This window comes from Numenius arquata, chromosome Z (genome assembly GCF_964106895.1).
Source record: "Numenius arquata chromosome Z, bNumArq3.hap1.1, whole genome shotgun sequence".
In the NCBI taxonomy this organism is placed as follows: domain Eukaryota; kingdom Metazoa; phylum Chordata; class Aves; order Charadriiformes; family Scolopacidae; genus Numenius; species Numenius arquata.
The window spans coordinates 14,850,708-14,869,839 of record NC_133616.1 but is presented as its reverse complement, the minus strand read 5'-3'; the positions used below and the strand labels follow the sequence as shown (position 1 = coordinate 14,869,839).

The following is a 19,132-nucleotide window of genomic DNA, read 5'->3' as shown; positions in this document are numbered from 1 at the left end:
CTGCAGAGACAATCAAGATAACACCATAAATTAATTGCAATCCAAACACTTCTGTATGTTACTATTTTTTATTATATTCATACATTCTTTAATTTAATCTGTATTGTTTTCTATCTGTAAAAATTTCTACTAGCCTTTGAAAGGGGGTCTGTGCTGAGTTTTCACCACATGCACACAGGCAATGAAACTGAACTCCTAAATGTGTAGGTATATTTAAAAATCAGTCACATGTCCTAGGATCAATTAATGAGATTAATCTGAACACATTTAATGTTATTCTTTAATGCTTTCTATATGCAAGTGTACAGATCTGAAGTCAGACATTAAACAGAGTGCCGCTGGACATGACTGGACAGTGACAACTTAGAGCAAGCTTCTTTTTTTTCCTCCTCCCTTTCTCCACAGCCATTCTTGACTTAATAAGAACAGGAAAATAGAACTGTAATAAGGCATTCACTTACTACCCACAATGAAAACTGATTGATCGGAACATTGCTTTTCATCGCAAGACTCTTGACAGTAGGCGGTGATGTGAGACACTTCATGTGTCACGTTTTTCATAATGAGAAGTCTGACTTGACTGCTTGTGTGATTGAAAACACGAACATCTGGGACTATGGCGAATTCCTTAATGATTTGACCTTTCCTTCCAATGCAGCAGAGAGCAAGGTCAGAGCCTTCCTCTACAATTTTTTCATTTGGAAAGATTTGTGGTCCACTGTTATTTGAAGTGTCCAGTCCTGCAAATTAATATGTAATAAACCATTTCAAAATCTGCTCCTGGCAGCAGCCTTCACCCAGAACACATAACTGAGCATTTATATAGGAATCTTCTAATGATATATTATCCATTCACAGACTTTTATTTAGTAGTATTCCCCATACAGAGATCAACTTCATGTCATCGTATTTTTATTTCTCTTAAACCCATAAACATATAATGTAAGTTTTTGTGGTCTCATTAATTACATTATTTGTTTGCTCCTTGTTTACTTTACAAGTTGTCTGAGACACTGAATCCATCTCACTGCCTCTCAGTTCAGTGAAACAAAGTGTGTGCTTACAGCCAAAACGCCTGTTCTTGAAGATCATGAGCAGGCAGACAGAAAATCCTCATGTTCTGAAGCTCATGCAGAGCTCAGCTGAAAGGAGTCACCATTGAATGAATCAGGTCAGTAAGGGGGTACCCAACTTGGAATACGACTCATACGACTTTCGATGTTGTACTCCATGCAAAAATTAGTGGGATTTAAGTGACTCACAGGCTTCTGCATAGATTGGAGATAAAAATCTACTCTCAAGAACCTGATCCAAAAATCTGATGAAGTCTAGAGTCACTATCTTTCAGAAGGCTCTAAATCAGGTCTGTAATGCAGCATCAGTTTGTGACAAAGAGATTTTTGATCCCTATCTAATTTCAGTTGAAAAAATAAAATCTCCAAGATTGAGGTTAGTGAGAAAGAAAGGGAGTCTTGTATCCTATTTCATATTATATAAGGTGCAGGAGATGGGCAATTTATGTGCCACAATCCAAGTATACAGATTTGTGATGCTTCTACTACCCATGATGCCTCCCATAACTAAAAGCTGTTGCTGCTCCAAACAACAATACTGTTTCTTTACAACATCACTACAGTCATTTTTTCTAAAGCAGTTACATATTTTGTTTAAACCAAATTCTCTGGAAACCAAACTGTTCTAGTTGGACATTGTAATCTGGAAAAAAGGGTTAATTACATTATTGATTTTTTACTTGTTTACTCCCATATAATTCACAGAAGTTCATTTCACGTGACATAAGGAGCGGACTTGCTCCTCTCTCTCTGCTGCTTTGATGCTAACCAAAGCTAGGAAATCCCAGACAAAAGCAACACACGCATCAGATGATGTAGCCATAGCTACGCTCTTCCCCTCCTCTCCCCTAGTCCGGGCCAGGGCTGCATCTGACCTGGTGATGGGCTGCGCTAGAGCCTATCCAGGATCCCAGCTTAGGAAGACAGTCTGCAAATTAAAACGATAGCTGAAGCATTGCTATTATGGCCCCCCCAAAAAAGAATTGGTTAGTGCTTAAAGAATTCAAAATGTATTCTTGATTTCATGCCATCTCTCTTGAACCGGACTTCATTACATTCACCGGTAGACTACAGTCTAGCTTTGTATTGGAAAAATTAAAACCAATATTGCAAAGTCTTGTTTTGCTTACCCAGGACAGTTTCCCATAGACTCCATTGACTCCAGATTTTTGATGCTTCTGCTTTGCTCCTGATTCTCACCGAGTGTGACATACACTCCAAAGGTAAGTCTGAATTCCATACCCAATGAAGAGGCTTTCCCGATTTATCAAGTGTGACGTTATGAAACTCCTACAAACAAAGGGCAGTAAGACAAAGTACTGAAAACACAGTGACATGTAGACACTTTGGAAGCACAATCAAAAGTGAGAGAGAGAGAAAACTCAAATGAGGTAAGTACTTTTGAAAAATGCATCTGTGAAATCCCACTTACTACACATGACCTCACACCAAGTAACTAGTAAGCTAAGTAACCACTTACAAACCCATTCTAGCAGCGGTGGAGTGATTGATGTGCTGGCAAGACTACTTGATTCTGACAACGTAGTTGTGAGTCAGGCCCTGCTTCTCATGAAATGGATTCACTCTCAGAAACTTTCAGTGGGTTATTTGTGCCTGCTCTTACATGAGTAATAGCATGCACAGATGCTGCTGCCTGCAACTGCACCTTGTATAAGGCTCTGGGTTACATATCCCTGGCTCCAAATTACAACAGGAATCTGCACTGGCAGGTATTTATGAGTTTATGGAGATGATATCTCATTGTAGTTTTAAGGTACAGCATCTGAGGACAGTACTACCATCAGTGACAGGCAGAGTAGGAAAATATCTGCTGATTTCCCCCAAATGCTTGACTGCTGTAATATGCACGTACAAGAAACATGGAAAAATACATCCAAAATTGCTAGAGCTCCATGAAGGTAACATAAGAAAGACAGGCTAAAATATAAAAATGGAGTTCAAAAATCATGAGAGCTAAATGCTCTGTAACTTGGCAAACATTTTTATATTGAATAATATAAATGCAGACACACAGCAAAAGATATAGAATGCTCTGCTGCTGTCTAAGAAAAGATATCCTACAAATTTCTCTCCGCATGTACCTACCAAGGCCCACCTGGGCACTAAATGAGCTGCTCCAATACATGACACAGCAGTTCAAACTAACCAGGGCACCATGTAGCCACACAGACAGACAGATGAAAACGTACCCCAAGCATAAGAAGCAGGAAAAAATAGCTCAAAAAATTCTATTAACCACCTGTAATTTTGAATATATTTTAGAACTGAGCTTATATTTCAGTACTTCTGAAAGCAACTCTACTAGATTCTCAGTCAGCACATAGATGAATGCTGCTCATATGAGCCATACCAGAGCCCTGGCTCACACTGACAACTAGAGAACTGCTCTCCAGCACTTTTCATCAGCTTTTCATCAGCAACACCCGCACTTTCATAATACTACCACTCTGAGGAAAACTCTGCAATCAGTTTACAATTTAATTTCTCAGATACAGCATTGAGGAATGTAGTCACTGCTTGGAAGTCATACAGACTGTCTGTGCTTGGGTAAGAGCAGACTCACAGAGTCTCTTTATTGGTACACAGTAATGAGAAAAACACAGAAGCAAATACATTTCTGTGTGATAGTAACATCCAAAATATCCTGTTTATTTTACCTGTATTAAAATAAATAAATAAATAAATAAATAAATAAAATAAAATAAATAAAAAAAATTTAAATAGAAAATAGTTATTTTAAGTAAACAGAACAGACTATGTCCTTGGATTTGAAAAACTTTTTCTTTCTTCTGGCAAGGTAGTAAGAGTTTTTTGGAAGGATACTCCAAAAAATCACTTAATTGTTTGTAGCCACATGGCCCCAGTTCCTAACTTCAGGGTTAGATCTACTCATGGGGTGTTAAAAATCCTAACCCATGTATCAAAGTGGTCAAAATTTTCTGAACTGCATAGAGCTCACTTGCAGTGAAGATGTGGTTCTTCAAATTCAGAGGCAATATACTACCAAATTGGCTGATCAAAGTAAGCTGTGATTCTTAACATGCCCGTCTTATTTTAGTGACTTCTGGTTTCAGAAAAATAAGCCCTTCTCTGCTTTATGTGCTTTCTCACAAACAGCAGTTTTAAAGGAGCTAGAGCAGTTTTCCAGTTTCACTAAGTTTTAACATGTGCATTTCATATTCTTCCATAGTTCAACCAGCAGATGACTCATAATAGGTTACAATATCCCTAAAACATGCGTTTAGTTCCCAAAAGATTTGGACAGATCCAAAGGGGAGGAAATTTTCTTTGAAGACAAAAGTTCTCATGCTGAAGTCACGAACTGGGGAAAACATCGGGAGCAGGCCTAAGCCTATGATTTGGGTGATCTCCACCTCTTCAGAAAATTTGGCTTGTTTAGGCGTTAGCAGGACAGGGTCTTTGCAAAAGAGACATCGCTACTTCTTCCTTAAGTGGACGAGGTGGGTATAAGGTAACTGCTAACAGGGCCAAGCACAGGGCGTAAAAGGCTTTGCTTACACTGAGACTATTGTTTGGTTCATAAGGTGAGAGGAGTTGCAGCAGCAAGACTCATGCTCAGTTAGCCCTCAGTGAAAGGCTGTAGTCATGCCACAAAAAAGACTGCCCTCAGGGGCAATGGAAGAGATGTTTCTGGGTGGCAGCTTAAGAAACATGCACCTTGAAAGCAAAACAGAGGCCTTCAGAATCAGATCTCCTAAGTCTGCCCGTCACAATACCTCAATAAGGGCATGCAAGGCATATCCACATTCTGCACATGTGGAAATGAGTTCTTCATCTGAGTCTTTTTTTTTTTTTTTTTTTTCACAAAAACAGGCCATAACATTAGGCTGGCACCTACTGAAATACAGAGGTATTTCTAGTACAGTTTTGTAAATGCTATGTTGTAAATTGTAAACCTATACAGCAAAGCTACCTGCTTATGAACATTTGATTTTCCTTTAGCTTCCTTTATCCTGTAACTAATACACCTTTTTTTAAAAAAACACTTACTGTCCACACAGTAGTAGTTTCATCTGTTCGACGGACTTGTATTTCAAAAGACATTGCCAGCTCAGCATCATGCGCTGACTTGCCAACATCCCATTCCACCAGCAGCTGCTGAAGAGCCAAATCCTTAGAAACATTGAGGTACGTTACTGGAAACACAACGGATTCTAGGAGCACAAAAAGGACACAAAAATATTAATGTTTAGCTAAGTTACAAAGCAGATCTGAAACAACAGTGGTTAGAGGTAAAAGATAGGTTCTACACCCAAGAGTTCTTAAGGAAAAAAGAAAAAGTGATTAAGACTCACGCTGTTGATAGCAAAAGCAAAGATAATCTTACATCTTAAGGCATCAGCAGGCTACAATGATGTTCCTAAACCTACATGGTTCCCAGGCCATGGCCCCCCACCAGGACACTGGATATGCTATTTAATTTTCTTATGCCCTCAATTTACTAGCTACTTTATGGGAATATTCATCCATCTGTTTATAGAATGGTTAGAGTTGGAAGGGACCTTAAAGATCATTGAGTTCCAACCCCCCTGCCATGGGCAGGGACGCCTCCACTAGAGCAGGTTGCTCAAAGCCCCATCCAGCCTGGCCTTAAACACTTCCAGGGATGGGGCATCCACAACTTCTCTGGGCAACCTCATAGTTTTATGAAGAGGAACAACATAATGTATTAACACAGATTGAATCCCAAGAAATCCCCGAGAACTCCATCTTTTCATGGGTCTGGAGTTAATGTCCAGAATAAAATAAATTTTAAAAGTCAGACTGAAATCCCATTTGGTGTCAGGAAAGGAAAGGCTGAAAACTACAGATCACTTTATGAATGGTCCCTCTTTTTAGATGCTTGTTCTGTCAACCCTCTCCCAAAATGCGTAACTCTCGGAAGAGACTAAATATGGTACTCACCAATATGTATCTTCTCTCCTCCTGAAAAATAAACAAACAAACCTCTAACCTTGATCTGGTTGTCAATGAACCAGGGAACTGAAATGGCCAAGTAACTAGGCTTTTTCTTTTGCCATAGTTGCTTCCCAAGATGCTTCCACTTGTTACAAACAACAGGGTCAGAACGCTTATACTGACCAGTACACAGAAAAGAAATCACAGAAATAACTGTATGCTTTACTAAAACAGAACTCATTCTGGACATTCATGCCCCACTACAGCCACAGTTCTCGGGGACATGCCGGATTAAGGGACCTCAGCAGTTGCTTCTTACAAAACTGCCACCTCCAGCCATATCTCCCAGATGTGCTTCACCCACTGACCCAATGATTATTTGGACTTTTATGGAATATTACTGGCAAAACCACCAGAATTAAGGAAATTTAGTTTGAGAATCTACATTTTGATAGATGTTTCTGGGACCAATCAGATATCCAAACCGTTCTGCAATTTATCCTGTGGTGCCTGCTCTGCACTAACTTCTGTGCAGCAGTTTCCCTACATATGGATCTTTACAATAACCATAAGAAATGAAAGGCTCAAGAGAAGCAGCAGTTATAATAATCCCTGATTAATCAAAGGAAGTCAGTAATACTTTATAAGCATATTTATATATCATAAGAATACAGACACTGTGACAGCTTAGTTATTATACAAGTCTGGTATATAATTAAAGAATAAATGGAGGAAAGTATACATTGTACCATCAGTAACAATTTACAAAAAACTGCTGAAAGAAAAGATTGTTTCTCTTTTAGAAAATCATCTACAAATGCTGTTGGTATATTTTTAATCCATTCTATTTTGAAACATACTAGAAACCAAAGCAAAATGAAAACCATATGCTTCAATCTAGAAGAAACTACAACATAGGCTTCTTCAGATATACTTGGATGGAGAAGTCAAGGTTTCATTGTTCAAACACTTGGGTCTCAGAAACAGGACTGTGGTATCCTAAGACAGTTTTTGAGGAAGAAGTATATACATACATATATGCACACGTACCTTCTATCAATTCCCACTTCAGCCTTACTATATAATCACTGGAAAAGGATGAACATGTGTAAATTACATGAAAGCAGAAGTTGACAGTATTAGTGTCTTCTGTAAGGTAAGTGGAAAAATGTTTCAAGTGCAGACGTAAAATTTCTTTTTTGGCTATGGTTAATGACATGGTCCTTAAAAAACATACCTGTTGCTTCACAGTCCCTTTTGTAAAACAATGGCCATCAATTTTATACTGCCATAAGGAAACCCAGCACCTATGATAATTTGTAGATGTCTGGAACTAAATAAACAAAGTGGAAGGCCTGTGGATAAATTTCACTTGCCTAAATGACAAGGAAGCAGCAATTTTACGCTTTACTGTAAAACAGAAATAATGTTAGCTTCACTGACAAGGATTGACCAGGCAAGGAGCTAGAACAACCAAAGCAACAAAGTGAGCCATAAAATTAACTGTAGAAGCAGAGTATCTTAAGTTATTCTGTTAAGGTAGGACAAGACACACTTCATCTCCCCACATTCTACAGACTGTCACCATCAAAACAAGAAAAAGACCGTTAAAATACCAATTATGCTAAGGAATATAATGTTAGAATCATAGAATTGTCTAGGTTGGAAGGGGCCTTTAAGATCATCTAGTCCAACCATCAACTTAACTCTCATAAAAACCATCACTAAACTATGTCATTAAGCACTATGTCAACCTATTTTTTAAATATCTCCAGGTATGGTGCCTCAACCACCTCCCTGGGCAGCCCATTCCAATGCTTAATAACCCTTTCAGTGTAAAAATTTTTCCTAGTATCCAATCTGAACCTCCCCTGGTGCAACTTGAGGCCATTTCCTCAAAATGTTGTTCCTCTCCAGTATGCAACCTTAGTTGCTCATCTTCTGGTCAACCATATCTGTACGTTCATCATCCTTTTACCTGAATCACCATGTACCAAGCCTCTGAGGGGATTTCATGTCACGCAAACAGGTGGCTGATGTAAAGCTCTGGCCCTTGCCATTCTTGTGTTTTATGTCTGCAGGGCTGAAGCAACTGGGGTAGAGAGATGGTCACAGCACAAATAAATAAACTTAAAGGAAGGGAACCATCTAGTCTCTCAGTGAAGCTCACAGGCACAAAGTAAGACTCCCAGGAAAAGGAAACATATGCCTGAAGGAAAAGCCAGCCAGTTGGCAGAAACTTTTTCAGGGTGCATCACTAAAAGAAACCCATGCACATCTTCTGAATTTCCCTATCCTCTTTTCTGCTCCTTCTCTAGCCAGTTCCAACTGCAGCTGTCACTACTATGCCTGTGGCACTGATGATGAGCTTGCCTCTCTTCTCTATATTTGCCTCCTTTTGTCCAAGCTAAAATCTCATCCCTTTTCTCCCCACAGACAATATTTTCACCTGCCACATTTAATTAACTTTCCAAAAACCACAAAAGTCTCATTAGTTTCTGTTTTTTATCCATCTGTACAAACGTCCCTCCACTATCTCCTTTTAGTTAGATGACATATCACTTCAGATCTCACACAATTTTGTTTCCCTCAGAGCCTGGCATAAGACAGTTTAGCTCACTGTCAGGGCTTATGCGCAGTACCAACAGACAGAAGAAACAATATAGCTAAGATTATACCCAAGATCTTGAAGACCATTGAGTTACAATGTGGGACTTAAAGACTTTTGTAGTATTAATTACACATGTAGAAACATTTGCAGCATTCACAGTTATAATCTTCCCCTCCTAGCAAAGTTAAATAATCAAGGCCTCTTACGACTTGTTTTAACTGGAAAGCTAACTCAAGACTATACAAATAGCTTTATGATTAACAACAGAGACTAATTCTGTTCCTGAACAATTGCATGTGAAAACAAATGACCAAGTTACTGTAATGCAGTAACTGTTTGGACTTGCCTGCATTACTGTTTTGCCACTCTAAGGGCATTGGTAATAGAGTCTCAAAACTGAGGAACTGCCACCTTGGGTGAGTGGATTTCAAGGTTGAAGACAGCCAAAATAAAGTCTGAACAGATCTATTATTCTCTTCAGTAATATAACAAGTACATTTATGGAAAAACCCACCCCTCTCCCTCCTTCACCAACTTTAATTAAGGCAATACAACTCCTATAAGTTGTTGACTATAGTCTGGTTAGTTCTGCTTCTTAACGGTGGTCACAGAAAAGTAGATTAAAAATATTCATTCCTTTTCTTTCTTTTAATGGAGTCATGCCCAGTGCTATTGCCAGCAGCAAGTGTGCAACCAGTACTTTTACCTCAAAATACACAGCCTTCTGGAAAGTTATCCTTATATTCAACTTTGTTCCCTCTGAATATGTGTATTTTTTCTTTTATTTGATACATATGTGAAGTATAAGAAATAAAATTCTAGTCCAGATTTCCTGTGGGGCAATCAGAAAAGAGCCAACAGAAGTGCTAAAGGTTTCATAGATGAGACAAAAAAAAAAAAAAAAAAAAAAAGTGAAGGAAAGGGAAGAGGTAGAAAAGCATAAAAGTTGTCAAAGAGGAAATAAATTATCTGAAGATGGCAGAGTACAGATCAAAAATATATGAGAGAGAGGGAGAGTAGATAAATAAATACACTCATTTCAAGTTATTGATTCAACAGGCAATTTTGATTGATGGAATTAAAAAAACCTAGGTATTATACAAGTTGCTTCATCACCTTACCAAAGAAAATCATTTGATTAAGTGTGTAACATGCTGCTTAATCACAGGAGACTTACAAATGAGCAAGTCCAAAGCTTCAGTTGATGTAGACTGCTTCCAAATAAAAACGCAAATGTTCAGACATTTACCTTGCTGTGAGTATGTAGTGTAGCAAGTCCTCAGGGGGAGTAGTACTGTCAGAACCATGAAGTAATTCATCATTCATCTGCTTTTTCCTGCACAAGCCTTCTGAGGAAAGAAGACATTTCTATTTACTTGTTTCTTTTATGAGAAATGCATGCCAGACGATAGTACAGATAATACTACCCTATTTAAGAAAGATTAAATAAAAACCCAACCACACAGGCTCCAGGCAGTTCAAGAGAAATTCAGGAAGAATGGACAAAGAAAGATTAGGAATGAAAAAACCCTTTTGTTTTTAGGACCTGGTTATAGCATAGGGGATACACACCACACTCAAAAAGTTCAATTTAATCTAAACACATAAAACACACAATACCTTTAACAATTTCCTTGCGCTTATTTCTAAGGTGTATTAAAACAAAAGCTTGTCCTGATATATTTTGGCTTTCCTCCTGCACAAGTAACAAGATAACCATCCTAACAAGGCAAAAAAAAGCATCAAAGATGCGAACGGCCTTGTGGTTTCTACCCCACCTACAGCCTGACTGATGAATCCAGCAGACTTCAGCAATCATAGCTTTGCCCTTTGCCAAAACCCAGGACACTATATGGAGGGCTTTAGTTGGACTGGAGTTGAAACAGACATGTCAAAGTCTTGGCAAGTTCCTTTCCTAGAAGGACTGTCACCTCAAGCATCACATAGCTCTATCCAGCATTCCTTTAACAACTTTTATACTCACACTGTGACAGGATGAAACTCCATTTGACTTGCACAGCCCAGTCCCGAGGGACTGATCGTATGTCACATCTCCCAAGACATGAATCACCTGCAATCTCCTCCGTGTCGAAGGGAGAGGTAAACATTCAGCAGCAGTATGGTTAAAAGTACTCAGGCACAGAGGGCACCCGAGTCCAAACAACAGGAACAGGACTATGGATACAGCTATCTTCAACTTTTAGTTTCCACTTTTTACATTTCTGGAACTCTGCAGAATACTGATAAAGAGAGTCTTGTACCACTACTTCCATAACAGAAGTTGAAACTGCTTAGCAGGATAGATAACCAGGATGACCTGTCCCCGCTAAGGCCAAGGACAGAACACTTACTGATTTCAGAAGGGCCAGGAGTTCACTCCAGAATCTCTTCCTAGCAGAAAACCTCCAATTTAGTACTTCAGAGCTACAGACGCTTAATGACTGTGCATTAGACCCACTAGTTTTGAGAAGCTCTGAATTTCTCTAAAGGATCAAAACACTGCAAATATATATTTTTGTTTTCTCCACGTTTCTAAAGGTCACACAGAAAACGTAGAAGAGCCTTGTGTGCAGCACTGCAACCCAGGGCTCAACACCCATGACAAGCACCCCTGCTGCAGCGTGCCCCAACATTTTCCTTGTGAGCACAAATGCTTCACAGGGAGGCCCCCATATTGCCCAATGTAAAGGCTTCTGCAGTCTTTCTGGCCATTATACCAATATCCTCAAAAGTAGATGGACAACACTAAAATCAACATAAATAAAGAATCTCAGTATTTTTGAGAACCTAGGCCTACCTCACATGCAACTAATGGACTGTTCCAAGAACTGACTTAGGGAAATCTGCTTCTTTATATGTTTTCTAAGTTTAGACTTTTTTTATCGTCTGATCAAATTTATTATCTAAAAGGTAAAATAATTTGATATGTTTTGTCTGTAATAAACATGACAGAACAGCTCTTACAGAGAGCTCTAACTGCTCTAACAGAGAGTTACAGAGCAGTGAGTGGCAAGTAAGCGACACAAAAAGAAGTCTTTCCAAGACAGATTATTTTAAACCTTCTGGTAACTCTTCAATAGATTGTTATTCTTTTGAATGATACAAAATGAATATTGAGACACAAAGCCAAATCTTGGATGCCCTTTTTTAGAAAAAAATGTAAATAAAACTGTCTTTGAAGTCAAGCCAATTGACTCTCCGCTCTAAGACCAATTTAATACAAGGGTTGTCAGTTAACTTCAGTGGCAAAACTCCTGACTTAATTATATCAGCACAATGAAAAACTGGCCCCACAGGACTCCTGATTTTGTAAACATCTTTGGGGTTGGGCACAAAGCTATTTGCCCTATTTGTCAGGTATCACTTAAATGCAACATTAAATACATGGGAAAGTGTTGTGGAAGTCATGACAGACTGTTTAAATTACTTCCCATTTGGAAAACAAATCCAAACTCTTTCCTGCTCTTCAGGTGTTCTCTTAAGAGGCATTGAAATAAATGTCTAATTTAACTATCTCCCTCCAGTCATTTACACTGCCAGTTCACTAATGCCGCAGCCTAGATCACTTTTATTTATTTATCTTTGGCCCTATGCTGCTAAAGAGTAGCAATATAATAAATGACCATCAGAATATAAACATGTTTTCGACAGCTACAATGCTTTTCACTATGCAGACTGTTAACAATCTAGTCTAATACTGTATAATAAATTGTGGTAATACGTGCAATTGTAGGTATCAAACCAGTTTTCATGGGAAAAGTTCTGGAATTCTCTGACAAAAGAGAATATGAAATAAATTAAAATAAACGAAACACTATTCAAGAAAAAAAAAAATCCTTAATTTATGAGCAATATTTTGACTTAAATCAGTTTTATGCAGAAATTTCTGCCTATGACTAACAAATTAATCACACACAGTAATTAATTACTACCAACTAATGCCAAGACTTATTCTGGTTTATGAATAATTAAGTACCTCTATAAAATCATTTAAAAACCCATGCCTTGGTTACAAAGGTTAAAAGAGAATCAAAACAGTTGTACAAAACATATTATCAATTTTACTTAAAAACCCCCAATGATGATAACAGATTTTAACTACATCCTTGCCAAAAGTGAAAATAATTGAACAACAAAGGGAATGAAGACAGGAAGCCAGGGAAGGTTTTTAGGTATCTAAATAATTTATCACCCTGAAATAAGCAAAGCACTACCTCTGAGAAATAGCGAGCAATGCCACAAGGAAAGTGACAATCACAACCATTGTTCTGGTGAATAGCTTGGTTCAGATTTGCCAATCTGAACTGATATGAATACCACGTTAGAATGCCACAGTTCTTCATTTGAGGATGAATCACTGCTCTTTTTTTTTTTTTAAGCCTAAGAGAAGCAACATTTTGTCACCACGCTCCAAACTGGAATCCTTCTGTTGTGTTCCCATGAATTGCAGGTAAGGACAAGAAGCTCTCATGCCAGTGATTTTGAATATGGACTACAGGGATGTAATTTGAGTACTTTTCCTTTCTAGTTAAGATAATTTTGCAATGGCATTTCTCTAGTCTAACACAGAATCACACAGCAATGTGTCCAACTGACTTTTGAAGAACTCCAGGGATGGAGATTCCAGAATTTCTCTGGGTAATTTGTTCCAGTGCTTAAACACCTTCACTGTGAAGGTTTTTTCTCCTTGTACTCTTCTCATTCATATCTTCATTTTTCTCCTTATATTCATATAAGGAGAATATCTTCTTATATCCTCCCCATATTCATATATTCATTTTTCTTTTTACATTCTACATTAGTATTTGTGCCCGTTTCCACCTGCCCTTTTGCTGTACACTTCTGCAAAAAACTTAGCTCTGCCTTCTCAGCAACTTCCCATTAGTTAGGCAGGTAGACCTGCCCTTCCCTTCTTCTTCTCAAGGCTAAGCAAACTCAGCTCCTTCAGTGACTCCTACACATGCTTCAGCCTCCAAAGTCTCCCAGTGTCTCTCTGCTGGACTCAGTCCAGTCTGTCAGTCGTCTTTGTACTATGAGTCCCAAACTGGACACAGTAACTTAGAGATGGCCCCATAAATGCCAAATAGAATGAAATAATCCCTCCCCTGAGCCCTCATTCTTTGCCATTATTAACAACAGTAGTTCTAATTTCTGTGATGAATCTGATTATTGGGACACACTGTGAAATAAATTGAGGGATAATGCTAAGCCGTAAGTTGAGGATGACTGGGCCCAAAATGATCTGTCAGACCTACAGAAGTTACTGGGCAAGAAATTTTTCATTTTACCCTGTATTGTCCCCCCTTGTAAAAGATTCAGCATCTATGGGGAAAATAAAGCAGACTTGCTCAGTCTTGTTGATCTGTAGCCTGAATCACTGACAGATTTTAACTCATGAATATATAGTCTATTTACAATTCTTCCCATTGGAAAAATGTAACCTGGGGTGTGACAATACAGATACAAATAGATTCACTACTCCTCAACTTAACTTGGAATTAACCAATACTGATAGATACATCAATGGAATGATCTTGGAGACCTGCCAGCAATTGCAATAATATTCAGCAGCAACAGGAATTGTTCAGAGACCTAACAATTAAAGGGCAATCACTCAATAAGTGGAGACAGCACAGGAACGAATTACTTTGGGAAGAGATGAAATCTCCTTCAGCAGGTAGTTTGCAAGTAGTCTAAATAATTACCTCCAGATGCAAATGATTGGTACAAAGACTCTGCACTCAAGTGCGCCTCTGCTCTCCTGGCTCCTGCAACTCCCAATATGATACCCTTGCAAAATCAACAGTGCGGATCCAACATCCAACTGAGGCAGCTATCCTTGTCAAGCCACCTGAAACCTACTGAGTGTTGGTAAAGTAGCATCTGCCAAAGCACCCTACAACTAAATAGATTCCTCTTCAACATATATGTCACGCTTTTAATAGAAAGCTTAATTTGCAACAATTCTGAAAAAAAAAATGAATAACTGACACACCAAATTCTAAAGCAGATGAAACTTTCCTCTAGTTCCTGTACTCAGGCTTTCTTCTCCCAAGCAATTTTAAAGATGGTTTCAACTACATTTAGCACAAAATGTGCATAAGACACTGAAAGCTCCTAATAAGCCTTTGTGATCTAATGGGTGAGTAACAAATTTTAAAAGCTGCACATGGAGGAAAGGAATTTCTACAATTAAGGTCTGATAGGCATGTAAACGTTTTTTCACTTAGGGATAGCTTTATCTCTTGGTTTTTTTTGATAAACAGAAAGCTCTGATGCATGCTGTTGGTTTTCTAAAGAGCTTTGCCAAAACAGGAAACATTATGTCCTTCATGGTCCCATGAAGGCTGGATCCAAACAAAAAAAGCAATTAAATAGCGAATAATAGGGTCTACAAATGTAAAGTGTTCAACAAACTGTGTAAGACTACTCTGCCCTATTAGAAAGCAAATGTTAAAAATTGTAGGGAAGGAATCACATAATGTTGCGGTATGACTCATGCCGACAGGAAGAACAATTTTACCATGCTTTTATGATCTACTTTAACGCTGTTAGGATCTGGCTTACTCTGCTGGAGTAGGGACCAGTCCAGGCACGCAATATTTAGATAAAAAGAGAGATGAAAAGTTTATGCCAAAAAAGTAGCCAAAATCCAAAGAAAGCAGTAACCACACTGGAATTTATGATGTTTTCTAGTTTACTCCGATGGTTTTGATAAGATAGAGATAAGAGTGTCTTCACAAACAGGTGACAAAATACGCCCTCATAAACAGGGAAGTTAACTGAAATTGCAGGAGTGAAATAACCGAAAAAAAATAGCAGTTATTTGAAACTGCACGAGTGCGATAACCAGCAGCAGCCTGTTTGTGGAGGACGAAGGAGCCGTACGAGGACGGCGCTGCCCTGGGGCCGGCTCCCTTCCCTCCCTTCCCTCCCTCAGCCCTCCCGCGCCGAGGGGCGCCTGGAAAAACAGGGCGCTTAAAGGGCGGAGAGGGCTCAACCAGCAGGACTAAACTCCACAGAAAAAAACTCTACAGAGCGTTTGAAAACAGGCGCGGCGCCGGGGTGGCGGAGGTGGGTTTTCCTCAGCGGAGCGGGCAGAGCTCCCCTCGGCGAGGGCGGCCGGGCTTCCCCCGGCGGGAGGCGAGGGGAAAGCGGGGGCATTGCTGAGGCAACGAGGGGCTGCCGCAACGTGGAGAGACCGGCATAACTCACCTGCAGCCGACCAGCAGCTCCCTCAGGGATGGCAGGGCGGAGGGGAGACAGGCAGATCCCCGCTGGGCCCCCGGTCAGAGCTACGGGGCGGCCGGGCTCTGCCTCCCTTCCATTCTTGCCTCCCTTCGCGGGCAGGGCGGTGCCTCGTCCCTCCCACCTCGCGGGGGCCGGGTGAGCAGCGTCTCGGGAATTTCCTCCCCCCCCGTCCCGCTCCGGGAAGCGCGGCCGGTTTCCTTGGCCGCCCTCCCCAAGGCCGGCCCGCCTCCCCCCCGCAGCGCCCCGGGGTCGGTCAGGGACAGGGGCCGACCCTGGGGTGGTCAAGCAGGGAGGGAGGGGAGAAGAGGCAGACTTGGCCTGAGGGGACCGTGAGGAGCAGAGAATGGACACTTTGCTCGGATGCTTTCCCGATCCTCCGGTCCCGAGCTGGTCAGAAAACACACGTAGGAGTGATGTCCCAACTGCCCATGGCCCCAGGGTTCCTGTGTCTCCTTGGTCCAGCTCCAGGGGACGGTGGCTCTGGCCAAAAAGGGTGAGGAGGTGGCTTGCAGTAGGGCTCTGAGGAGAAGCCATCATCATGGGGCTGGTGCTGCCCCACCACCTCACATGCAGCTGGCAGACAAAATCCGCCTCAGAAACCATAGTAAGGAAGGTTATGGATCACAAAGCCCAACTCTCCCCTCCCAAAATCGTAGGACCGTAAGGTGGGAAGGGCAACCAGGAGTTCCCCGTGTGTTTTGCCCTGCCCCTGGGCTGCGGGTCCCCTCTGGCAGGCCTCATTTCAGAGAGGAACAGTGTGCCACCAGCTGCCTGGGCCGCTGCTTCCATCAGAAGATGTAGCCATGAGATGTTTTATTTAAATCTGCAACTTAACCTTTTCAGGGTGTTCATGGTGGTTTTGCCAGTTTGTAGCACTTTTACATAAAAGACGTCTTCTGTTTCTTCTTTTCTTTTTTCTAAGCTATGTTTGTCAGTTAAATGTAGCATACCTATTAAAACACTGTTTTCCTTGCTCTCCTTTAAATTGTCTCAAATTCTCAACACTTGGTTTCTTTTCCTCGGAAGGATGTGGACTGGGAAGCACTCTGCCTTATGGGCTATACTACTTTTTATACCTCCTGCTATGTACTTCTTTTTTTCGGTACAGCATAGTGTTGTGGACTTACACTTGGTTTGTGATCCAGCACCTTGACTCTTTTCATCTGAATTACTAGCTAGCTAGCTGTTCTCTGCCTCTTTTCATTGCGGTGCTATCTCATGCTTCCCTTGGCTGGCTAACACCCAGCTTCTTTACTCAGGTTTTCCATTTTCTCATGATGCTTTTGCTTTCTAGTCAAGCAAATGATTTCTAGTCAAACGACAGTTTTATTCTTCAGAGCCTTATTCTGGAAAATTACATCTATTTCTTCCACAGAGTTCTTGTGCATGTTATGTGAGTCATTTAAACTGAACTTTTCACAGAGGGTCACTAGTTACTCATTTTTCATTGTCCACATGCTGGTCTGGAGGCACTAGAACCAGACATTTACTCTTGCATCAAAACTCAGAGGAGTACGTGCATGAAAGGTCATCTAACTTCTTAGTCTTACTGAAAATGAAAATCACGTCTAAAATTGGATGCCAAAATTTTGCCTTTTTTTTTCTCTTATGCTTATTAACAACTCTCTATAATATGCTAATAAGTCCTTTCCCCTAATGTTTTTAGACAGTATAATTAGAAAAGCTTACTGGAAATTTATCAATTCTGTATTTGAAAGTAGGATTTGAATAATATACAATAAATTGAACATAGGGGGTTCGTACATTAAGGGTTCTGATGGGGAAAATGGCTTATCATCATGTAATGAAAATTAAAGGGAATAAATTAAGACAGCTGGTTCTAGTGCTTTTTATATTTTGAATGGATGTTATTGCACTCCTTATTGTCTTTTAATGTAGGGAGGGAAAATTTTTGCACATACTATTTTAAAGATAACATATTAAGTAATTTTTCTGCCATGACCCCCCCCACCTGTGTTTGAAAATGTTTCTTCTTTTAGGCCTCTACTGGAGATACCTGTTTAAATCTGTCTGTATATTTAACATTTTCTGAACTATTTCAACTCTGCTGGTGATTACAGATGTTCAGTCCTCTCTTACCTCTCCATTTGGGTAGCAGCTATAACCTCTGCCGCTGCTTTTGCACACTGACTCACATAATCCAAAAATTCCAGAATGAACAATGTAATAGTTTATCCTTTGAATGCTCCAGACCTATGAACATAAGAACTTGCTGCTATCTAGAAATAAAGTTCAAAGTACTAATTAGTACCCCAAAACCTAATAAGCTGTTGAATAATGTCTATAAGGAATTTTCACGCCTGGTCGGAAAGTATTTCAAAAAGAAGTTACCGGTTTTCTCGTATTTGAGGCGGGAAAACCAAAATAGAAAGAAAAGAACTAAGACACTGTGTCAAAGAACTTGACACTGTAACATGTTGAGTGTCACAGTGTCTACAGAATTTGAAGTCCCAAGTTAAGTGCTAAAGTTCTTTATATACCAAATCATAGCAATGTGGTTTGAAAGACCTAGAAGAAGACAACCAATCCCACCTGAGACCCTCTTTTTCTGTAACCACAGCTCTGAATTCTGCCCCCGTCCTGTCCTGCCCCCCATCTCTACTAGGTGCTTAGTTACCTGTGTCCATGTATCCGAGGCCCAGATCTGATACAGCACAGCTGCATAACCTTGATCCAGACTGCTGTGAGGGAGCTATGAGAACATCTGTAGAGGGATAAGGAAGTTGGAAGTACAGACAGAAATAGGGCTGATGACACGAGATTGTTGGTAGTTCAAGGATTTCAGAGGAAAAGTACCAACATGAAAAGGTGTAAAATCCTAAAGGGAAAAATCACCTGGGGAAACCTGGGCAATCTAGCCAGTCTAGTTGGTGACTACCCGGGAATCATTGTGTGTTCTTACCAGTGGTGGTGGAACTGCTTGGCAATGTTGGGAATACTTTCCAGCGAACCATGGGAAGTAACCTTTCCCCTTTCAACTCTTCCCTTTCCCCTTCCATGCCTGCCTGCCCAGCAAAAACTTCTTGGGTAGGTTAACATGAATGGCAAGTATACTAATGCTTAGTCTAATAGCTTATTAAACCTAGATAGCTCTTCTCTGTGTTAGCCAATAAGTAACTGCTTTATTTTTAATTACGTATATTCTTCTTGCAGAGTCTCCGAGCTTGGCTAAAAGTAACTGAACAAACTGAACAAGCATGATGGATGCACTCAACCCCTTAGCCAAACTAGTGGT

At 40.1% G+C, this 19,132-nt stretch overlaps 1 protein-coding gene across 2 annotated transcripts in view; it reads right to left on the bottom strand.

Annotated features, from left to right (window-relative positions):
- Positions 1-15,973, bottom strand: part of LOC141477307 (oncostatin-M-specific receptor subunit beta-like) — a 31,768-nt gene extending 15,795 nt beyond the window's left edge. For both annotated transcript variants that reach the window (XM_074166417.1, XM_074166418.1), the window contains exons 1-5: positions 15,841-15,973; positions 9,875-9,974; positions 5,106-5,269; positions 2,204-2,363; positions 462-740 (exon numbers count right to left, since the gene is read on the bottom strand). In XM_074166417.1, the coding sequence (XP_074022518.1) occupies positions 462-740; positions 2,204-2,363; positions 5,106-5,269; positions 9,875-9,947 (676 nt within the window). In that variant the 5' untranslated portion in view covers positions 9,948-9,974; positions 15,841-15,973. The remainder of the gene's footprint in view (positions 1-461; positions 741-2,203; positions 2,364-5,105; positions 5,270-9,874; positions 9,975-15,840) is intronic.
- Between the last annotated feature and the right edge of the window lie 3,159 nt (positions 15,974-19,132).